Below are 22555 nucleotides of genomic sequence, written 5' to 3'. Positions count from 1 at the left end.
TGGAAGCTTGACGTCCCTTCCTCAGACCATTCCAGAGGATGAAAAGATGATCAGGCGCACAAGTCCGGAAAAGCCAGAAGCTCCACTGTCTGATTAACTGGAAACCTGACACCACCTTCGGGAGGAACGAGGGCACAGTGTACAAAGATTCCCCCCCCCCCCCAACTCTAAAATCTGCAAGAAGGGATCCCAGCAGGACAAATAGCTACGAGAAAAACCACCCTAAGCTTCAAATCCTTCAGAGTTGCTCTCCTTTTGACTCAAACGGAGCCACGCACAAAACTGTAAGCACCAGATTTAGCTTCCAAGACGGACATGCCTTCCGCAGATGCGCAGACAGGGAATAACTCTGCACCTTGCAACAGTCACAGCCCAGGCCGCCATCTGGACAGAATCAAGTCAGATCCTTGTGAAGGACCGGTCCCAGCAGTGGGAGGCAGAGGGTGTCTCCACGTGTCGCATACCACGGGTGCCTGGGCCACTCTGTGGAGTTCCATCCTGTGAATGACCCTGCCCAGGAGGGGTCACAGAGGGAAGGGGTATAGTAACTCTTCTTCCAGCCAGGTCTGAACAAGAGATTTGATTCCCAGGGATCACTGGGCTCTTCTGTAACTGAAGAATCAGGGAACCTTCCCATTGTGAGATGCGGCCAACAGGTTGATGGACGGGAGACCCCAGCTGAAAGACTTTGACCGACAACACCCACTCTCCTGGATCCAGACTCTTCCTGCTTAGAAAGTCTGCTCTGATGTTGTCTTTTCCTGCAATGTGGGAGGCCGAGATCATCTGTAGATGTATTTCCGCCCATTCCATATGGAGATCTATCTCCTGTGACACCTGCTGGCTCTTGGTTCCATCTTGGCGGTTGATGAAGGCCATCACCATTGCATTGTTCGACATTACACGGACCATTTGACCCTGGAGTCTGTGGCTGAATGGTAGACATGCCAAACTTACTGCCCAGGCTTCCAGGGCATACTGGCTGAGGCTCCGTCCGAACAGGGGCAAGTGAGGTAGCAGACTGCGCCTGTACGAAGGCTTGAAGGCCCTGGAAAATTTCAGCCCTAGCGTAGGCAGCCGGGTCCATGCAGGAGGTACTGGGGTAGGTGCCACTGAATTTCCCTCTCCCATGGATGACCCAGTCCCGGGGGTACTCAGATCCGGGTCACTTCCAGTTAAGGCTGTGGCTAACCTATCCTCTGAATGGGAGGATCCAGGCTTAGCAAAATCCGGGGAGGCCAATTCTCCCTGGGCTTCCTCACAGTGCTGACATAAGCTGGAATCCAGGTCAGACTGTGCAGCCCTAATAGGACAAGCAGCGCAGAGAGAAAGGCGCTTAAGTTTCTTGGCTGCTGAAGCCATTGGCGGCGGTAACTGTGTGTTCTGTCGGCTTGCACTTAAAATGTTTATGCGCACTGATTTTGGGCGCCTAGGCGGGACGCGGCAAGGCGCACACACAGCCCGTGCACCCGGCTTTACCTGCATTCGGCACTTAGTGGGCTGTGTGTGCATGTGCGCATGCGACGTTATGCAGCGCCTGCACAGAGCTGACGCACTGCGTGTACAGATGTTCAATGGAGGGCTACTTGGCACCCACAAAGACATGCGCAAGATGGCGCCGCTGCGGTCTGCCATGCAGTGCGCCGACCAAGCCTAAAGCGGGGTCTAGCCCACCGGGGGGCCGCTCAACCCACTCGGAAGCCCACGTCCCCTTACCCCAACGGGATCGGGAACGACATCTGCGCACCAAGTAAGGAGACCGGAATTCTTACCAAAACCCCTCCAAATGTCTCTGAATTGGGAGGTAAATATATATATTTTGGGTTTTGGGTTTTTTTTTACTTACCTGGGCTCATTGTTTACCGGCTGAGTACAGAGATGGTCTCCAGCTGCGGGAGGAGAGGGTTTTGGCAGTCACCGCTGTGCTCGGCTTCCTGCACCCGCTGCCTTTCAGCTGCTTAAGCAGCAAAGTCTGCGTCAGGGAACGGCTACCAGACCAAGGCTCACCTCTGAGGGAGCTCAGAAATCACCTCAGGAATTCTCAGCTGGGGGAGGGACCTTTAGTTATCACCACAGGAGAGTGGGGCTCAATGTTTTTCCAATTTAAATGTAGAATTTCTCCTTCCAAAAAGTACAATCATCCCCATACGGAGAGGTACGTCCGCCATCCGCTGGAGACGGAGAAATACTGAAGGGCTGAGGGTCACTGCAGGGGTGTGTGTAGGGTGACGTCAGCTTTAACACCTGACTCCGTCTCCTCCTGCAGGCAAGGGAGCATATAACCCACTGGTCCTAGGTCCATCTGGCTACACGCTAGGAAATGTTCCTTTTCCTTCTTACATTTTTTTCTCAGATTGCAGGTTTTGCACCATCTACCATCTGCTGAAGACAGAAAAATACTGAGGGACTGCAGGTGGCACACCGGGTTATATAGCAGTGTCAATAAAGCTATCAGTCTCCATCTACTGGCAGAGGTATAAAACCCAGGAGTCTGGACTGATCTGGGTACGTACTGGAATAGCGGTTTTCCATCACAACCCCAACTGCACCTGGTACGTGGAGGAAGGGCCAGATTAATCTGCAAATTACCCGGCACAACCTGAGTCAATCTTCTGAGGCACACCCACTCCCGTTTAACTTCTCTCCCTCACAGACACTAAGCAGCTCTTGCAGCCAGATGAAGGATTCTCAATTTTGGGTTTTACCAGTAAGAAAACAAACGAAGAACCTCCTCCCCAGCAACCCCACCTAGCCCTGGCAGTCTCACAGCAATGACTACTAAAAGCAGAGCCTCCCAGGGAGGATTCAGGAGAATGCGCTGCATGCTCTCCCTGTCTCACACCACACAGCTGTGATGACAAGTCCTACCTCTCTGCTCAGATGCATGTCCTACAGGCCAAAAGCATCCCAGCTTTCCCTCAGCACGGATGGGAGCCATGCCAAGTCCAACTGTATCCAGGGGCCTAGGTCTTGGCCTTGCTAGCCACTCTGGCGGAAGCATTACAAAGTCTCCTTGACGGAGACTGCTGGGATTGCAATGCAGGCATGCTGGGCATCTCTGTCTTCTGAATGTAGTACAGTGCTATGAAGAGGCAGCAGTGCTCTTGGGCTCAGCACAGTGCACCGACTTTCTAGAAAGCGGGGCCAGCACTTGCTTATGGAAGGTAAAGAGGTATTTTCCTGGCTGTGTTTGCTTTTGCCTTCCCCACCTGTAGCTGCTTGAGGACCTGGAATGCCAGCAGCTCTTGTCGCAGGTCATCTCCACACTTCACTATCACAGAAAGGAGACGCCAGTTAGGAAAGTGGCCGTAGGGAGACCCCTCTCTGATTCGCCTAGAGGGGAAGGAAGAATCAAAGAGTGCTCAGTGCCGCTCGGCTCATACACGGCTCCATACTGCTAGGTAAGAGAATCAGGACTGTTACAGTCACCACACGCTCCACAGCCTGCCATGCCCACGCATTCTCCAGCCCGCAGCTCCTACCCAAGCCTGCAAAGCTCACACATACAAACATACACACTCCATGCCTACTCAGGCCTGCAACACTTGCATATGTTTTCCAACCTGCAACACACACACTACACCTTGTCTACCCAAGCCTGCAACTTATATTCCACATGCACATGTAACTGTCTCATATGATCACACTGTGTGAGACATCATCCAAATGCTCAGACAGGGCACTCAGTTGGTCAAACCCTTTTTCAGCTCCTGATTAACTGTTCCCTAACACCTCGGCACCTTCTGTACAGATGGGAAGATATCAGGTTCCCCTCCTGCTCACCCGTCACCTTCACCGCCCCATGCACAACACGGGAAGCACGAGCGATGGAGCCGCGTCGTCATGCATCACAGATCCCACTCCTCGCTGTGCACCGGTCTGCATATACTGACAGAACCGGTAGCCAGCATCTCGGGCTGACACATTCCCTCAGTCAGCCAAGTGAGGGCAGCCCACAAAATGCCACTTCTGAACAGTGGGTTCATCAGAACCCGGGGAATAAATTATTGACAAGGATGCAGCAAAACCACCTGCTCCTGTCCAAAGCTCCTCCTTTGGTCTTTTCATGCACAGAGTTCACCCTAATCCAGGGCTGCAAGATAAAGGGAAGAGGACACGCCCTTTGATACAAGCAGGCTCAGGACCCTGGAAACCTACCCGACTTTCTCCTGCCACGGTTCCTTCAGTGCAACGGCAGATGGGTCTTCGGGGTCTCTCCGGAAAGTGGTCGGGGTGTGCGCCAACTGTTCCGACAGACGCCGCCTGCGCAGAGAAACACAGACATGGAAAAGGGAGTCAGGGAGGCTTGCTCCTGGGACAGGCGGTTTTGTCCTCTTGGGCCAGCGAGGCGACAGGGGCACAGCAGGACCGAGCAGCACGTTCTCTTAAGTGTCTGGAAAAAGCTCTGTACGGGGACGAGGAGCACAACTAAACCTCAGAGCCCTGTGACCTGGAGACCTTGGGTCCAGTCCCAGCACAATTCACTGCATGAGCCAGAAATTACTCATCTGGGTGTGCTACAAGGGTTTCATGCATTTAAGGTAAAAAATGCCAGAGACGTTGTTTCATCAGCACTACCCTCTGCTCAGCTCCTCCTACCTGTTCAACTTAAAACTGTGGAAGAAGTCGCTCCAGCTTCCCCGAGGCCAGTGATAAAAAAGTGCAGAGCCCGCAGTGCTCACTGACCCTCCAAGCACAGAGACACTGAAGATTGTGGAGGCTTTGACCTGTATCCTCCTTATTAAATCGATCAGCTTTATTCAGAAAGCAATATACTGCTACGAAGTCAGGATGCAAATAATCAGACCTCCGCCTTTCTGGCCTCAGACGCTTTGCTGGTTGTTTCTTCAAACCACTACACAGTTACTTTAGCTTAAAACATACTGTTTCCTATCAAAACGTTGGCAATATATATTGAGTACTTGACGAAATTTGCTCCTTCCGCCTCCTAATTGCTAATTTGTTAATTTTTCTTATAATTAAAATGTCAGTAATATATATATATATGATGAAATATGTATATTTCGATAGACTTTGTTTTCTTGTAATGACATTGAATTTTCTGTAAGGAGTTTTTTTTCCTGGAAAATTTCAAAAAATTTGAAAATAAAGAACTGGAAAAAAAACCCAAAACATACTGTTTCCCCAGACTGGTACCCGCTCCCAAAGGGCAAATCTCCCGACATTAATCGCGAAAGCTCTCACCGGATATCGCCAGCTGCTATGAAGACGGGCTCTCTGCCCTCCTGGCTGGTGATGCTGTCCACAGAAAACTGAGAGATGTTATCACAGCTGTTGGTGTGAATCTCCGGAAGCTGCAGAGAGAGAGAGAGAGAGAGACAAGTTGGTTCCAGAGAGAGGTGTAGAGCCAGCTCCCACTCCAACACCGGCACCCTCTAGCGTGGCGAGGATCATCCCACTCCTGCGTCCATCACCGTTACCCTCCCTTACCACCAACAACCCCCCCCCGGGGTCTTTCCTTACCTCCACCTGCAGCTCTCCAATGTCATCCACGGACCAGGCTTCGTCGTCATTGTCGTAGTTAGGGACCGTGGTGAAACTGCTTGCTCGCTGCTCGTGCGTAATCCCACACTCCGGCAGGTTCTCCACCGACCTCGTGCTCCGGATCCGGCTCTCCGGAATCCGGGCTGGGACCAAAGAGGTCTCAAAGTTTTCACATTCAAGTACTTCAACGTATATTAAATACGGAGCCTGAGAGGACAGAAAAGCAGGGGCCATGGGAGACCACGTGGTGCGGCAGAGCAAGACCGATTCCTCTACATCCCCACCCAATCACTTCCAGTCCTAGCCCACACACACACACACACCAGTGTAGCCCCGGCATTCGCCGCCAGCAGACATCCTAGCACGAGACGCTCTCGTCGACGGCGCCGCTTCTCGCTCATTCTCTGGCCGAGAGCATGGATTGCAGCGCATGCAACACCGGCTGGCAGCGGCGCTGGGCAGACGCTGGGTGCGAGGGCCCTGGCAGCTGCCTTCCTTGCCGCCCCCAAATTAAGAAGGACCCAGCGAGTGATCAGCCAAGATAAAATGGACGCCATGTGCTCACGTCAGCCAGACTTACCTTGTCCTTAGAGTTGAGGACCACGGCCTGCGTATGCGGCACCCGGACCACATGGTGGTCGAAGCCGGCCGTGGGGAGCCAGACTCTGGCTGGCAGCTTGTGGTTCAGCAGCGAGAGCTCAGAGATGAGCCGCTGGGTCTTCTGCTCTTTGGTTGGCAGGGTGGCTAGTCTTTTCCCGATGGCCATGAGAGACTTGATGAACTCCCTCTCGGGGGCAAGTCTGACCGGCTGTAAAGGGGCAAGAGGGAGCGAGGTGGTTAATTGTGCTATCCTCCTGCCTGGTGTCGCTCAACACAGCAGAGACTGCTTCCCCATCCTCTGATCTCCCGGCAGTACCAGCAGTCTCTTAAGACAAAGAAAGTATTCAGAGGTGGCCCAGAGAAGGTCCTGCAGGAGCACAGAGAGGACATCGCCTCCCCGTGCTGCGAGATCCTGCAGCAAGTACCAGGGACCTGCGTGACACACCACTGAGAATGTATTCGAAAAAAAATCAGAATTTCAGTTTATGACCGGGACAGAGCCTGGAAGCCTGGGCTCTGATAATGGGACGGGCCGAGGACGTCACTCTGCTTTTTCACACATTCAAACTGCAACGTCATCTGCTCCCAAATCGGCACTCCTTGTTCAAGAGCTCTGGAGAACCGACACTGAAAGTGGAACTGCACCCCGGCTAGCCCCATGCACTAAGGCGTGGACGGTCTCGGTGTGGATCTGCTGCCCACAGAACAGCTGACGGCTTCTGTAGGGGCAAATCCTGCTACCACCGAGGGGCCCTGCAAGGGGACCTCAACTGTCTGGGGGGGTCAAGGTGCAGGGTAGAGAGAGAGAGATTGATTAAAATATAAAGCTTTCGCCACTATATGAGAAGAGGCAGTAAGTGGCTACAACACGGCTATTTTAATCCCCCTTTCACCGTATCTCTGATATGCAATTGCAACATGAGCTCTAATCCTGGCTACCAGGACCCAGCAGCCACCCACGCAGAAGCAGGCCTCCCTCGAACGCGACGGACAAATCTACAAAGCAAAGCTCTCGCAGTAAGACGTGCAGCTCGTTTCCAATGGAGAGCAGCTGTGCAGGGACTGCAGACCTCCCCCCTCCCCGTGCCAGTGATCCTCTTACTCAGAAAGGGACGTGTGGCAGGCACCAGCCTTCCTGGTCAGGTTTCTGCCCATACCCCCCACCCCCCAGCTGCTGGGTTTTCAGATCGCCAGCAAATCTTCCTCAGGACCTATGCGCACACACACACACACAGCCTGCCAGAGGCACCTGAACTGCAAAGCCAGACAGCACACAATTCAAGGTCTTTTCAGGAAGATGCGATAATGCCCATTGAGGGGGGAAGAAAAAAAAAAAGTAAGAGTCACTCATTGCGCTAATAACCTGCAAATTACGACCTTAACGTTTCTCACCGCCTGAATCAAAGTTCAGCGCACACGTTCTACCCGAGTCAGATGATCCTGCACTCGTTCTACACAAAGGGCAAGGAGCAATGATGCAGGTGGTATGCACCGTCTCAGCTTGCACCATCCCCCAAACTGCTGTATTCCTGACAGCGGCCCTGTTGGAGGCCACGGATAAATCGTTTTCCTGCACTGCTGTAGGTCTAGAAGAGCCACTGAACTCCCCTTCAACTGCAGTCGAGCAAGGATATTGTCAGCCAGCCCTGGTTTCAAAACGTCAAGCACGCCTGGATATGTAATCCTGCATTTTCTTATCAAAGAAAGCATAAAACACAAAACCCAGAACTGGTTCCGTGCCCTCAAAGGGCAGGACCTGGCTTAGGGCCTCCTCCCCATGTCCTCCTGCTCTTCAGCTGGCCAAAGAGCTGGAAATGCAAGAAAGCATCCAGAGTCTTGCTAGCCCTGCTCCCTCACTTTCAAGCCGTAGAAAGCAGAACAATGCTCCACGTTCTCATATGACTGCTGGATCTGACCACACTGAACACACTACCACCCCCCCCCCCCCCATCTTTCCATCCTAAACAGGGGGCTCTGCTCAGCATCCCGCGTAGGATACGGCCCTCCAACAAGGCTCAGAACAAAACAGGACCACTAAAGCATCCGGACTCATCTGCAGAACCAGGAAAAGACCCACAAGAGAGCCGCCCGAGGGGACGTTCATAACTGTGCCAGCTTGCAAACCACCCCTCACTCGGTAAATGCTCTGCCCTCTCAGTGAGGCGGTGTCGCCCCCCGATATGTGGAGGAATTACAGGGCATTGCCCCACCAAGACTAAGCAGAAACCAGCGCACCTCTAGCTTGAGAGAGAGAGAGAGAGAGAGAGAGAGATTTGTGCTCCTTCCCCATCAGTGGCCTCAGTCGTACAGGGCGCCTACATCTCACAGCACCGAGACACCGGCACTTGGCAGGAGCTCAAACCCTGTTGGCACGGCTGTGCTTCTCGGGGAATGGGAAGACGTCTGGAGATCAGTAGGAAGGATGAGGAGAGCATGTCCGTTTCTCATTCTCCTCCCTTCCTACGTGCAGGTCACATACTGCAGGCCCCCCCCTCCCTCAGCGGGTCTCCAAGAGGTGCTCTGCCCACATGCACAGCCGCGAGTTCAAGTCCCAGCCCTTCCAAGGAGGAGGCAGGAATGGGACCCACGCCTCCCGAGCCGAGCGCTACGGTCACATCAAACGCGCGCAGTTTGCAATTCCAAGACGTAAACCTTACAACTCTACGGTTCTGAGATCAGTACAGAGAATATGTGAAGAAAGTGTATTAGGAAGCCTTCTGGTAGAACTGACAGACTGATTTCCAAAAGAAACGAAAGCTGATTTTGGAAGGCAAAGTAAACATGTCCACATGGCAAAGGAGCAGCATTTCCTCTTCAGTACCTTCGGGGGGGAGGGCAAAGGAGGGTACAACTCTGAGGATCTGCAGAGACGCTAATGTCTCCTGCAGGAGCCCCGCCAGAAGCTTCTAATCACCTCTCCCCCCCCCCCACCACCACCACAATCGTTCTGCTCCCCCAGGGGCAGCACCCAGCTCGTCCGGGGGGGGGGGGGGGGGGGGGGAGTGTTTCAGTTCTGTCTGGTTTTATTACAGTTAGAGGGGGGGGAGGGAATAGCAGAGCAACCTTTCTGGTTCACTGGTACCATCGCAGGGAGACGCGGACTGGTGACACCGACAGCCCCCCCCCCCCCCCCCCCTCCCCGTAGCTCTGCGATTCCCAGACCTGGAAACGTTTCTGAACTTCATAAATTTCCCAGAAAGCATTTTATACCCTTTTGAGTTTCACGGGTGCCGCTGCAAGCCTGTGCGTGTTTATGCAGGGCTACGAGGGATGGGGGGGGGGAGCGCCGTGGATGAGGGGGAGGCGCAGGGTGCCACCGCCAGGCGGGGTGCCACGGCGTGAGGAGGAGATGCTGCTGTGAAAGGAGGGAGCCAGCCACCCAGCCAGGACAACAAAACTGGTGACTTACAGAACAAAACGATTTAGTGAGACTGTCCGAACTCGACGAAAGCTCCTGGGAAAAGGGTGACAGAGAAAATAAAGCGGGGGGAGAAGAAAAAGTGAACAGTTAAGCTCCACTTTTTACTTTTTTTTTTGTGGAATTTTTCATTCTTCACAAAGAAATACAAAAATTCTCAAGTGTGTTATTAAATCTGGACAATGACTCCATGCTCTCTGCTTCTGCAGGGGGTCTCACTATCGGCTGTGCGCCCTGGCCCCTCTCCCCCCCCCCCCCCCCCCATTCTCTCTCAAAGAGATTCTGCCATGCAAACCAGTGACCACCAGATACGCTCCAGCCCTGCATCTATAACCCCGGAAAACCTCGCTAATATCTCCTACATCCTCATTCACAGGCTAAAACGGAGCACAATCTCAGCACACAGTGCAAACATGGACAATCACAACCAGGCGTGCAGCTGCAGCTTCAGGGCATCAACTCCCACATCACAGGGACCCCCCCTTCGCCAGGGCCACAAGCTGCAGGGACCTCACATCGCAGGGACCCCCGCACTCGCCAGGGCCACAAGCTGCAGGGACCTCACATCGCAGGGACCCCCGCACTCGCCAGGGCAACAGCTGCAGGGACCCCCGCACTCGCCAGGGCCACAGCTGCAGGGACCTCACATCACAGGAACCCCCGCAGTCGCCAGGGCCACAGCGGCAGGGACCTCACATCACAGGGACCCCCACACTCGCCAGGGCCACAAGTTGCAGGGACCTCACATCGCAGGGACCCCCGCACTCGCCAGGGCCACAGCGGCAGGGACCTCACATCACAGGGACCCCCACACTCGCCAGGGCCACAGCGGCAGGGACCTCACATCGCAGGGACCCCCGCACTCGCCAGGGCCACAAGTTGCAGGGACCTCACATCGCAGGGACCCCCCGCACTCGCCAGGGCCACAAGCTGCAGGGACCTCACATCGCAGGGACCCCCACACTCACCAGGGCCACAAGCTGCAGGGACCTCACATCGCAGGGTCCCCCGCACTCACCAGGGCCACAGCTGCAGGGACCTCACATCGCAGGGACCCCCCCGCACTCGCCGGGGCCACAGCTGCAGGGACCTCACATCGCAGGGACCCCCCCCGCACTCGCCGGGGCCACAGCGGCAGGGACCTCACATCGCAGGGACCCCCGCACTCGCCGGGGCCACAGCGGCAGGGACCTCACTTCGCAGGGACCCCCGCACTCTCCAGGGCCACAGCTGCAGGGACCTCACATCGCAGGGACCCCCCGCACTCGCCAGGGCCACAGCTGCAGGGACCTCACATCGCAGGGACCCCCCGCACTCGCCAGGGCCACAGCGGCAGGGACCTCACATCGCAGGGACCCCCCACACTCACCAGGGCCACAGCGGCAGGGACCTCACATCACAGGGACCCCCCACACTCGCCAGGGCCACAGCTGCAGGGACCTCACATCGCAGGGACCCCCCCCACTCGCCAGGGCCACAGCTGCAGGGACCCCCGCACTCTCCAGGGCCACAGCTGCAGGGACCTCACATCGCAGGGACCCCCGCACTCGCCAGGGTCACAGCTGCAGGGACCTCACATCGCAGGGACCCCCCGCACTCGCCAGGGCCACAGCGGCAGGGACCTCACATCGCAGGGATCCCCCGCACTCGCCAGGGCCACAGCGGCAGGGACCTCACATCACAGGGACCCCCCACACTCGCCAGGGCCACAGCTGCAGGGACCTCACATCGCAGGGACCCCCCACACTCGCCAGGGCCACAGCTGCAGGGACCCCCCCGCACTCGCCAGGGCCACAGCTGCAGGGACCTCACATCGCAGGGACCCCCCGCACTCGCCAGGGTCACATCGCAGGGACCCCCCGCACTCACCAGGGCCACAGCTGCAGGGACCTCACATCGCAGGGACCCACCGCACTCACCAGGGCCACAGCTGCAGGGACCTCACATCGCAGGGACCCCCGCACTCGCCAGGGCCACAGCTGCAGGGACCTCACATCGCAGGGACCCCCGCACTCGCCAGGGCCACAGCTGCAGGGACCTCACATCACAGGGACCCCCGCACTCGCCAGGGCCACAGCTGCAGGGACCTCACATCGCAGGGACCCCCGCACTCGCCAGGGCCACAGCTGCAGGGACACTTGCACTCAAAGATACAACTGCAACTGCAGGGCACCTACACCAACTCCCAGGAAACTGTCTGGACGGAGGGCACTTCCTATCGGCACTTATTCAAAGTTAAAGTCCAAATGTGTACCCACCCTCCAAAAAACACTGGGCCATTTCCATCACCTCTCTTTTGTTTTAATACTAGGACCCTAATTATTAAAAGCTGCACTGTTCCCCAGCACCAAATGAAAGAAGCTGGGATCCTTGACTTGTGCTGAACACAAGATGAGGTTGACCTGTCCTTCTGGAGTTTGAATTACTGTGATATTCTGGGACTGCAAACCTCAGCTTGCACGCTGTCTCCCCCACGGATAAGATTATATTCCCATCTGCGGCCAGCCTCGGATTTGCTGACTGCCCTCCGCAGCCTCAGCCATACAGCACTGACAGTCGTCGTTGGGCTGCAAACTCTGACCATTATACAGCAGGGCTGGGCTCCAAGGCGCAGGAGCCCACTCCCATAGCCCATGCTGTCCTTTTGCAACATGCTTACAAGCTTCAAGCTCAGAGAGAGCAGGCCACGTTGCTTTGCCTAGAACAGAAGCCCCTAATATTTAGAGGTGTGTACAGCAGAGAACATCAGCTTGCTCCGAGCATCCCATGAGCAGCCATTCAAGAATGTCAGGGAGCAGCAAATAATCAGAAGTCATCCACAGCCCACGTACATAACCGGGCCAAAGGCTTTGTGGCAGCTTCACGGGAGTGTTCAACTCCGGGACTCAAACTGCAAAACCTGTTTGTCAAGCTTTGCTACGCCTTATCTCCCAAGATCCCTGCCATCAATAACAATGAGTCTCGGAGACCCTACACATACAGACACACACGCACGTATACACACTACATACAGGCACACAGAAACCCACGCCCGTATACACACTACATACAGGCGCACAGACACCCACGCCCATATACACACTACATACAGGCACAGACACACACGCACGTACACACACTAAGTACAGACACCCACGCCCGTATACACACTACGTACAGGCGCGCAGACACCCACGCCCGTATACACACTACATACAGGCACAGACACACACGCACGTACACACACTAAGTACAGACACCCACGCCCGTATACACACTACGTACAGGCGCGCAGACACCCACGCCCGTATACACACTACATACAGGCGCACAGACACCCACGCCCATATACACACTACATACAGGCACAGACACACACGCACATACACACACTAAGTACAGACACCCATGCCCGTATACACACTACGTACAGGCGCGCAGACACCCACGCCCGTATACACACTACGTACAGGCACACAGACACACAGAAGGCCCAGACCAGAGGAGCAGTCAGATGGTACAAGAGTTCCTTCAGGCATCCCACCACCAAAAGAAACATTTTTGCTAAGGCAAGGATGGGAACCTCACGGTAATGACAAATTGCAGCTTGGGTTGTATATGCTGCTCAGCAGCCCAGCGAGCACAACTCCAAAGGACAGAGGGAACGTGTATATAATTTTCTCTTTGTAAACTTGAATCTCGCAGAGTGTAATAAAAGTTATTTTGGTGGACCGTTCTATTTCATAAGACGTCAGGTTATGTTTCCTGATAGGAACGTAAACCCCCACCCTCCCTTTAGTGTAAGAGCCTGGGAGTAGGGGGGGCTAACCTTGGACTCGTCCAGCAGAGATTTTATCAACTAGTCACAGGGCAAGTGACTGCTTCCTGGGCGCGCACACATGCAACTCTCGCGTTTCCCTGACCCACCGTCACACGTTCTGCTACTGCGCTGGCTCCCATATCCAGTCCTCCAGGATCCACACAAGGGCTGCTCTTCAGCTAATCCAAATAAGCAAGCTTACATCTTACAGTCACACATGCAACTAGGTGCCCCGTGCAGAGAAACCTGAAGACCTGGCAAACTCATGTCACATGTGGGCCACTTCCGATCCCCTCTCTTCTGGGGTAATGTTACCCACTAAGGGCCTGATGCAATGAGGTGCACTCGGCAGACTGCACAGTTTAATACCAACAGCTGTGCAAAGCTGCAAACTGATTGACTGATAAGAGGGCCTGCTTTGATGATGATGATACATCAGTCACACTAAAAACGCCCAAACTGAAAGCAAAGCTGTGAGGTCACTTTGTGGACCTCCCACACGTTGCCGTCACCTTGTCTCAGCCACACGTCAGGAGCAAGGGAAGAAGCTTCCTGCAGGGGCCCGGGAAAGACATTGCCAGGCTCGACCAACGTACAGAAGTCACCACGGTGGGATGTCAGCAGCAGAAACAAAAAGGGGTAGCGTTCCTTCTGAGGGCGGGCAACACTGTGGCAGCTATCGCACGTGCGCGAACAGAGCCAACACGGCCGCCCGATGCCACTGCTCTCTCTGCTATCCTACTGCAGTCTCCCCAGTCCCGAACTCACCGATGCCTGTACATAACATCCCCACACCCACCACACTACCATCAGCTGCCATCTGCAGAGACCATTAGGCTAGAATACAAAGAGACCAGGTCTGGACATTACCCCTCCCTCGTCATCATTAGCTGGCATCAGATGAGCCAGAAACCTGCCATTATAGTAAAAGCAAAAAAAAAATTCCTGACAAGAAAATCCCACAGAAGCTCCTAACTTTTTTTTTTTTTGGTTATTGGCTTATTTGATTCTCCTGCCACTGGGTGATAGTAACTGGGACACGACATTCTCCGGTAACCCATTTTGAAACTAACACCAGAGCCTACAGCAGAAAAGGAACATAATCTAGTGCACCAACGACAAAGAGAAGGTTCGCCTTGCAGGACAAGGGCATGCAACCAGGGTCCATCAATATTCACAGAGTCAATGTTTTAGTGCCGATAATTGCCAGCAACCCATGAAACAAACGCTGCAGCCTCGCCACTGTAATTCAAGGAAGAGTTCCTGCCCGCTGCCCTTCCCACTCCCCATGTCAGCAGACACAGACAAAGGGCTCTCCAAGGCAACCAGGAGAATGGAAATATAGGGCAGAGCGTCTCACTTACTCTGCCACACAACAGAAGCTCAAAGAAAACCTGAGAGCCGTACTGAAGTCACAGGACCTAATTCATTATGAATGACCAAGTCCATGCCTGTTCCATCCTATAAAAAGCACGCGCACACACACACACACCAAGCAGCTGTAGTTATAATCTCTTAAATCCACAGCCATGAATGCATGGAATGATCTGCCAGGGGAAGTGGTGGAGGCTAAAGCAGTAACAGAATTCAAAGATCCCTAGGATATGCACAGAGGATGCTTAGCTGTGGGGGAGTGAGGGGGTAAAGCCTAGGATATGCACAGAGGATGCTTAGCTGTGGGGGAGTGAGGGGTAAAGCCTGGGATAAGCACAGAGGATCCTTAGCTGTGGAGGAGTGAGGGGTAAAGCCTGGGATAAGCACAGAGGATCCTTAGCTGTGGGGGAGTGAGGGGTAAAGCCCGGGATAAGCACAGAGGATCCTTAGCTGTGGGGGAGTGAGGGGTAAAGCCCGGGATAAGCACAGAGGATCCTTAGCTGTGGGGGGAGTGAGGGGTAAAGCCTGGGATAAGCACAGAGGATCCTTAGCTGTGGGGGAGTGAGGGGTAAAGCCTGGGATAAGCACAGAGGATCCTTAGCTGTGAAGTATTCAGGAAAGGTTGGATGACAAGGCACCGGACTATGCCTCATCTGTTGTCATCAGAGACTACACATTCATTTCTAAGTGAAGAAGTAGTCTTCCTGTGAGCCACACTGGCAGTGCAATTACCCAGAAGGGGACAGACTGCACCTTTCTGCAAATCACGGTTTCCCAAGAAAAGAATCTGGACTAAACCACAAGAGATCTGCTCAAAAACAGCCATGTCCTGCCATGTACATGCAAAAGGGTGCTGCAGCAAATGTTTCCATCTCTGAAAATGTATTGACAATGCAGAAAAAAAGCATGTCTCCATGAATGAGAAAAATGATCAGACTCCACAACAAGTGGCCAGTGTGTGGCCAGCTGTCAGACACCCGTTAATGGCAGCTGTTTGCCGGACTGTGAACAGCACGTGCCAGTACGCTCTGAGGAAGAAGAATCCCATCTCCCTGATCACTGGATGTGTGGCACAGTTGGAGTTCTTGGAGGCCTAGTGGGCTGAAGCTTTGTCTCTTCTAGCAAGTGTTTTTTTTGCTCTATTTCCTGTGAGCCCCCATGACTAATGCTACTGGCCTTTAGCTGGAAGGGGGGGGGGGGGGGGGGGGGGGGTAAGATGGCCCGTTTCCTGCCTGTGACAGCAGGCGCCGAATAGGCTATGTACGTACGCACTCGTACTGCACCCCAAAACTGGCTCAGGAGCAGGAATGGGCATGCAAAGCAGCACCTCAGGTACGAAGACGGAATGGGAGTGGGGTCGGCGCAATTTTTCTTGGGGGTTTTTTTCCCCCTTTCTTGCCCTTTGCTATCTCTCCATTCCAGGCCAAGCCCTGCCCCTGGTACATCATCAGGATGCTGGGCTTGATGGACCCTTGGTCTGACCCAGTATGGCATGTTTTTATGTTCACCCTCCACCAAGCACCGACCCATTGATAATCAGCCAAGTGATCTGAGCTGAGAGAGGAATGTACGTGCAGCGTCCCAGAAATACAGCACAATTTATATACACACATGTACATGTTCGAGCGATGCCCCAGGAGCCTGCAAAACCACGGCGGCATGCTCTCTGCTTCAAAATTATCTCAGCCCCCATTCAGTAAGACATTTCTTATTATGCTCTGATGACTGCCATGCCCCAACAAGGCAAACGTTTAACATCACTGTAATAAAAAAAAAAAAGGTTACCTTGGTTATTTCCATCCCAAATCCCTCCCACTCCCCCACTCCCAAAAGGGAGTATCTCAGCCCCCCCCCTACATTACCTCCTCTTCATTTTCCACCTTGGGATTACTGGAGGTGCGCTTCAAGTTGCTGCTGAGGCTGATGTTAGCGGTGGCATCTGACTTGGATCTCTGATGAGTTCGTTTGGAAGGGGACAGCCCCGCATCAGGTGCTGGGCCCAGCACTGGCAGTTCCCTCCTTTTCTGAGCTGGCTTCAGTTCATCAGAGAGGATGAGCTTGCGCAGTTTGGTCCCCCGGGAGTGGCGCTGGGTGGAAATGTGCATGTCGGAGGAGTAGGCGCCCAGCAGCCATGCGCACTGCAGGGAGAAGTTGATGCTTTGCCGGCAGCGGTGCACAATGTAGGGTTTGATGGCATCGCCCACATCCTCATCCATGTGGATGTACATGTTTAGCAGCTGAGGCAGGTAAAAGTCCACCTCCTCGTTCTTGAAGTAAAACAGTCTATTCCCGATGTAGGCCTGCACCCCAGGTTCTTTGGAATTGTACAAGTATGAAATAGCCATGGAAATGTCAAACAGTTTGGACTCAAAGAGCCGCAGCAGCCAGGACTGCTTGGCCGAATTGTTCTTTTGCCTCCTGCGGGCATTTTTAACTGTGTTTATGTCCATCAGGGATTCATCTTCTTCTTGGATTTTGGAAGGGGTAATGGGAGGGGGCTCCGTGCTTTTACTATTGCTTCTGGTTGTAATATCACCATTTGCCAATGTGATGCTCTCCAGGCTTTCACCATCAACCTTGTCCAAGCTCTCTGTGGACGTGCCATGCAAAAGCTTCACCTTTTCCAGAACTTCCTCACAGGCCTTCTTGGCCACTTCAGGGTCAATCACCAGGGCAAGCTCTCCAACACCTTCTGTGATGACATCCAAAGCATCTCCTCCTTTTCCTTGAGGGCCCAGACCCGGCAGATGGTCCACAGGCTTCTCAGGGACTGGTTCCACCACTGTGTCACCCATCTCAGTGACAGTACCACACACCTCAAGGCTGAGAAAAAAAAAAAGATAGGGAGAGAAATCTGTTAAAGACATTATAGTAAACCACAGTATTATCATAGGAGAAAATTTTAAGAAACTAGAAAAGATGTCTCCTTCCATAAGGAATCAACAGAATTACTCCTATTTGTTTCATTACAAGAATGTTTTCACAGCACATTATTGGAGGCTAAACACCTTATAAAGTTAAAGGGAGCCTACACAACTATTTTTCAATATCGGTCGCATTTCTGACACAGATGTGAATCTGACAGTGAGCAGCCAACAACTTGGCACTGTAGGGCAAGCCCTCTGCTGACAGTAAGTGCCCCAAAGCACTGTCCCTGTGCCCCCAAACTAGCCCAGCAGGTCAGAACCCCTACACCTGCACAAAAGTAAACATATACAATCAACCTCTGGGCACCTAAGCAGGCCAGACGCACACCCATTAAATTAACATCTCTCTTGCTCTTTCTACAGCTTATTGACATGCAAACAGGAATGGACTACAAACGCCTTCTCTTTCCTTTTGCTAAAGGAGAATTGGACACAGCCAGGTGCCAGTGCTTTATTTATTCATATTTACAAAACCGACCCTTAAACAAGGACTCGGAAGAATACATAACATGCAACAAAATTGCAATCAAAAACACTCCACTTAAAAACAGTTACAATAAAAATTTAAAAAATTACCACAGGAAAAAAAAAATAAGGTCCTCACTTAAATCAATCAGTTGAATGCAAGGGTAAAGAGCCAGGACTTACAGAATTTACAGAAACTCAAATCTTCTGTGGAACGTATTTCTTTCAGCCATGAATTGTTGAATAGGGAAACTAGAATACTGTGGCAGCTGGCTGTAACCTCTGCATTTGTCACTTGCATAGACCTATGCCTGTTTTACAATCAAAACAGATCAATTACTGCAATGTGCATAAACGTGTGTAATGATAAAACAGCAATCTGCTTCCCATCATCTCCATTAGAAACCTGCACCTAGAAACCTAGTGAACAAATCCAAGTGCTTACAAGAAGTGGTAAAGCTGTCCATTTTACCTAATGAAAGTGGGGCCCCAACATGAACAAGCACACCCCCCACACTACCAAACCTGTCAAAGAATAAAAGTATAATCAGTGGTGAAGCAAACCCCTAATGCATCCAAGTGAAAAGATCGCTTTTAGAGCCTGCCTTTCAGCTCTCCACCCCACATTTGTGGCAGAGACCCAGGCAGCATGCCCTCCTACATTCAAGGACCCCTGGGTTGGTCGAACTCGAGTCACCCGAGTTGACTTCAATTACAAATATTTGTAATTTCTCCGGTGCCTAGTGGAGACTTTCATCCCTGGAGAAATGAGATTCCACATCTAGCTACTCATCTGTCCTTCAAAAGGATTTTCTTCTCACATCTCCAAAGAGGTCTCTCAGTTTGTAAATGAAAATTTCAGGTCAAGGAGGGCTCCATGGACTTGGAAATGGAACATTTCATAAAATGCACCAAAAGTGAAAGGAAAAATCCAGCGCCCCTATTCAGAAATAAACAGCTTTTTGTACAGATTCAGGGCTAAAAAGGATCAACTCATCAGGAAGCCTAATCCTGCACTCTCATGCCCTACTCTGCTGCTTCTTCACCTCAATGTGTAGTGGGCAGGTCTCTTCCCCCCTCCCCCCCAGAATATCTGGAAGGGTCTGACTCCCAGGTATGGGAATAACCTGGAAGGATATGACATGTCTGGTGCCCAGAGTAACATCAAAGAGCTGAAGCTAGCAGTGAAATTTCTCTTAATCTATGGAAATTTCCACCATCCAGATATGATCAGAACAGTGCTGAATCAAAGGCATGCAGAAATGATCAGCAATAAAGTGCAAGATTTAGACCAGAAAAGTGTGTTTTGGTTTTTTTTTTTAAATCACAGGGCAAAATGTAATGAAACAGCCAAGAGGGGTTGAGGAGGAACAGCTCTCTCCCTGAAGTCCACCCTCTCTAATAATTACAATTGTAGGCGGGTGACAATCCACATACATGCAGAGGAGGCTGTCAATGGAAGAGAGGCTCTAGAATGAGGGGTCATGGGATGAAGTGATTCAGGAATAATTTTAGGAAATATTTCTTTACAGAGAGGGTGATGGACGCATGGGTCTCCCAGTGGAGAAGTCAAGGACAGTACTGGAATTCAAGACAGACCAGAGGATCTAAGAGAGAGGTGTGGATGGACCGTAAGGTCTTTCTCCTTTTCACTTTCACTGTGACAAGAACTAGCCCTGGTTCGATTCTGGGGTTGGATCTTCCGCTCCCTGGGTCAGCCAGGGATGCTGCGGAGAGCGCAATCACACCCCCCCTATGGAGGAAGTCGTGATCACCAATCAGAAGTGACGCGTAGTGGTTGGATTCCGGGTTTGAAGAAAACGCACTGGTACACGACCCCCAAGCCAGGACTCTCACAGGTAAAAAAAAAAAAATAATAATCCCGAATAATTGTGATTGAAGGCTCACTGCTGCAGCATCCAGTTCTGGAAGCCCACGGGCAGCCCGACCGGGTGTGCAAACGGTGTATCTGCAGGGGGCGTCATCTCATACCTGGGTAAGTCGGTTGCAGCAGGCAACGCGGCGGAGGACCAGCTCCGCTCCTCCCTTTTCTCTCTCCAGCCCTCCGCAAAGCCAGGATGTGCGCCTCTCCCTCGCCCGCACGCCCCCTGCTCACCCGCGCAGTCCTCGGAAGCCCGCGGCGGGAGGAGCGGGGAAGAGAACAGCTGTAGCGCTGCGGAAGTGATCTCATCGGAAGCCCGGCAGCATAGGAAGTGACGAAAAAAGCCCTCCTAGCATACCGCCACCGCGCGCTTCTGACGCAACTTCCTCTGTAGACTATTCAAAAGAGGAAGCGAGAGAAGAGGAAGGAAAGGCGGGATCAAACTACGGACCGGCGCTCAATCAGGCCCTGCAGTGACCCCGCCCCTCGTACGGTTTCCTAGGTAACAGCGCCTGAGCGCGCGCCGGGTCACGGCCTGCCTTCGCCTGTGCACGTGCACAGCTTACTCCCGCAACCTTGGGGTCCTCCTAAATGAGCTCAGCAAAGCAAGGGGAGGAAGAGGGGCTGAGAGGGAGTAAAGGAGGTGGGGGCCATGGGAGGAGACTGGGCCGACAGTTGAGGCGTAGAGAGAGGGTAAACAAGGGAGATGCTGGTAAAAAAAAAAAGGCGGGGGAAGGTAGCAGGAAATCTGTAAGAAGCGAGATGCTAGAGCAAGGGGAGAAAAAGTGATGGGTAATGCTGTGTGGGAGGGGGTAGAGAAAATGGTGGGAAATGCTGGAATAAGGGAGAGATGGTGCGAGATACTATAAAAGAGAGAGAAGTGGGAAATGTAAAAGGAGAGAGTGGAGGAAGATACTGGATAAAGGAGTGTGTGGTGGGAGATGCTGGGAAAGGGGGAGAGAGGGGCCATGCTAGGGGAAATAGGAAGTGAAAACAGAAGGAAAGAGAAGAAAATGTTAAATCAGAAGAGAAAAGCAAGAGACTAGTACCGACCTGATTAAAAAAAAAATGTGCAGACCACAAAGGTAGAAAAAAAAACATTTTCACTTTAGTAATGGAAATATGTCAGCTGTAGCAAGTATATCTTTGTACTTTGCTTAGTACAGGAGAAATGCATTTCTGTTCTCCAGCATTGTATGCAGTCTTCTTCACAGGGACCCCATTTCATATTCTGTCTGTGCATTTCCAATTTGTGGTTACTTATTCTGTATTTCGTGAGGTTCTGCATGGTATGAGCAAGGTAAGCGTTTCCACTGCTGAGTTGTAATCTGTAGCAGTTAATCTTGTTTTTCTAGTAGGTTTATTGGTATTTTGCTGCCTTGTCATAGGTAGGAATGGTTTTGTTTGAGCTCAGGGTGTCATAATGGCCAGTACTTTGAAATCCACAAACAGCATGCGGTGGCAGTCAAAAAAGCAAAGTATTTTAGGAATTGTTAGGAAAGGAATCGAGAATGTCATAATGCCTCTGCATTGCTCTATGGTGAGACTGCACCTTCAGGCCAATACAGTACGGTGGAGCGCATTGTTAACCGGCATTTGGACACGCGTTTTTGACGTGCTAGCTTTACCCCTTATTCAGTAAGGTGTAATAGCACGTCGAAAACGCGCGTCCAACCCCCCCCCCCTGTGATTAATAGCGCCGCACATTTTACTTTAAGAAATTAACGCCTACCCAAAGGTAGGCGTTAATTTCTGCCTGCGCCGGGGAAGTGCACAGAAAAGCAGTTTTTACTGCTTTTCTGTGCACCCTCTGACTTAATATCATGGCGATATTAAGTCAGAGGTCCCAAAAGTTAAAAATAAAAAAAAAATTTTTTTAATGGACTCACAGGTTGAAAACCGGACGCTCAGTTTTGCCGGCGTCCGGTTTCTGAACCATGGCTGTCATCGGGTTTGAGAACAGATGCCAGCAAAATTGAGCGTCGGCTGTCAAACTCGCTGACAGCCGCCGCTCCTGTCCAAAAAGAGGAGAACAGAAATGCATTTCTCCTGTACTAAGCAAACTACAAAGATATACTTGCTACAGCTGACATATTTCCATTACTAAAGTGAAAATAAAATGGTTTTTTTTCTACCTTTTGTGGTCTGCACATTTTTTTTTAATCACGTCGGTACTAGTCTCTTGCTTTTCTCTACTGATTTAACATTTCTTTTCTGGGGTTTCCTTTCCATTTTCTTCTCTTTCCTTCTGTTTTCACTTCCTATTTCCCTTAGCATGGCCCCTCTAGCCCCCTTTTCCAGCATCTCCCACCACTATTGTCCCTAGCATCTCTTTTTACTGCAGGCCCTAATTTAAATAAATTAACTTACTGAATCGCGCGCACAGGAGAGTGGCCTGTGCGCGCGCCGGGAGAGCAGGCACTCTCCCGCGATTTTTACTGTATCGGCCCGCTTGAGTATTGTGTGCAATTCTGCTTGCTCCATCTCAAAAGAGATATAACTGAACTGGAAAAGGGACAGAGGTGGTTAACCAACATAATAAAGGAGATGGAACAGTTCGTGTATTAGGAAAGGCTAAAGAGGTT

The 22555-nt window shown here is 52.1% G+C and overlaps 1 protein-coding gene across 5 annotated transcripts in view; it reads right to left on the bottom strand.

Moving 5' to 3' along the window:
• Positions 1-22555, bottom strand: part of PI4KB (phosphatidylinositol 4-kinase beta) — a 38742-nt gene that overhangs the window by 5622 nt on the left and 10565 nt on the right. Inside the window, exons 1-9 of one of the 5 annotated variants that reach the window (XM_029581147.1) lie at positions 20081-20340; positions 18272-18399; positions 16559-17519; positions 9515-9559; positions 6086-6313; positions 5485-5712; positions 5206-5315; positions 4159-4263; positions 3210-3333 (exon numbers count right to left, since the gene is read on the bottom strand). In XM_029581147.1, coding sequence (XP_029437007.1) covers positions 3210-3333; positions 4159-4263; positions 5206-5315; positions 5485-5712; positions 6086-6313; positions 9515-9559; positions 16559-17491 — 1773 coding nt within the window. In that variant the 5' untranslated portion in view covers positions 17492-17519; positions 18272-18399; positions 20081-20340. Of the gene's footprint in view, positions 1-3209; positions 3334-4158; positions 4264-5205; positions 5316-5484; positions 5713-6085; positions 6314-9514; positions 9560-16307; positions 16401-16558; positions 17520-18271; positions 18400-20080; positions 20341-22555 lie in introns of those variants that run through there. The other 4 variants (XM_029581146.1, XM_029581148.1, XM_029581149.1 and 1 more) reach the window with 4 other exon arrangements.

The sequence above is a fragment of the Rhinatrema bivittatum genome, chromosome 16 (assembly GCF_901001135.1).
Source record: "Rhinatrema bivittatum chromosome 16, aRhiBiv1.1, whole genome shotgun sequence".
NCBI classification, from domain to species: Eukaryota; Metazoa; Chordata; class Amphibia; order Gymnophiona; family Rhinatrematidae; genus Rhinatrema; species Rhinatrema bivittatum.
Note: the sequence above shows the minus strand (reverse complement) of the source record. Positions and strands in the feature narration are given on the sequence as shown.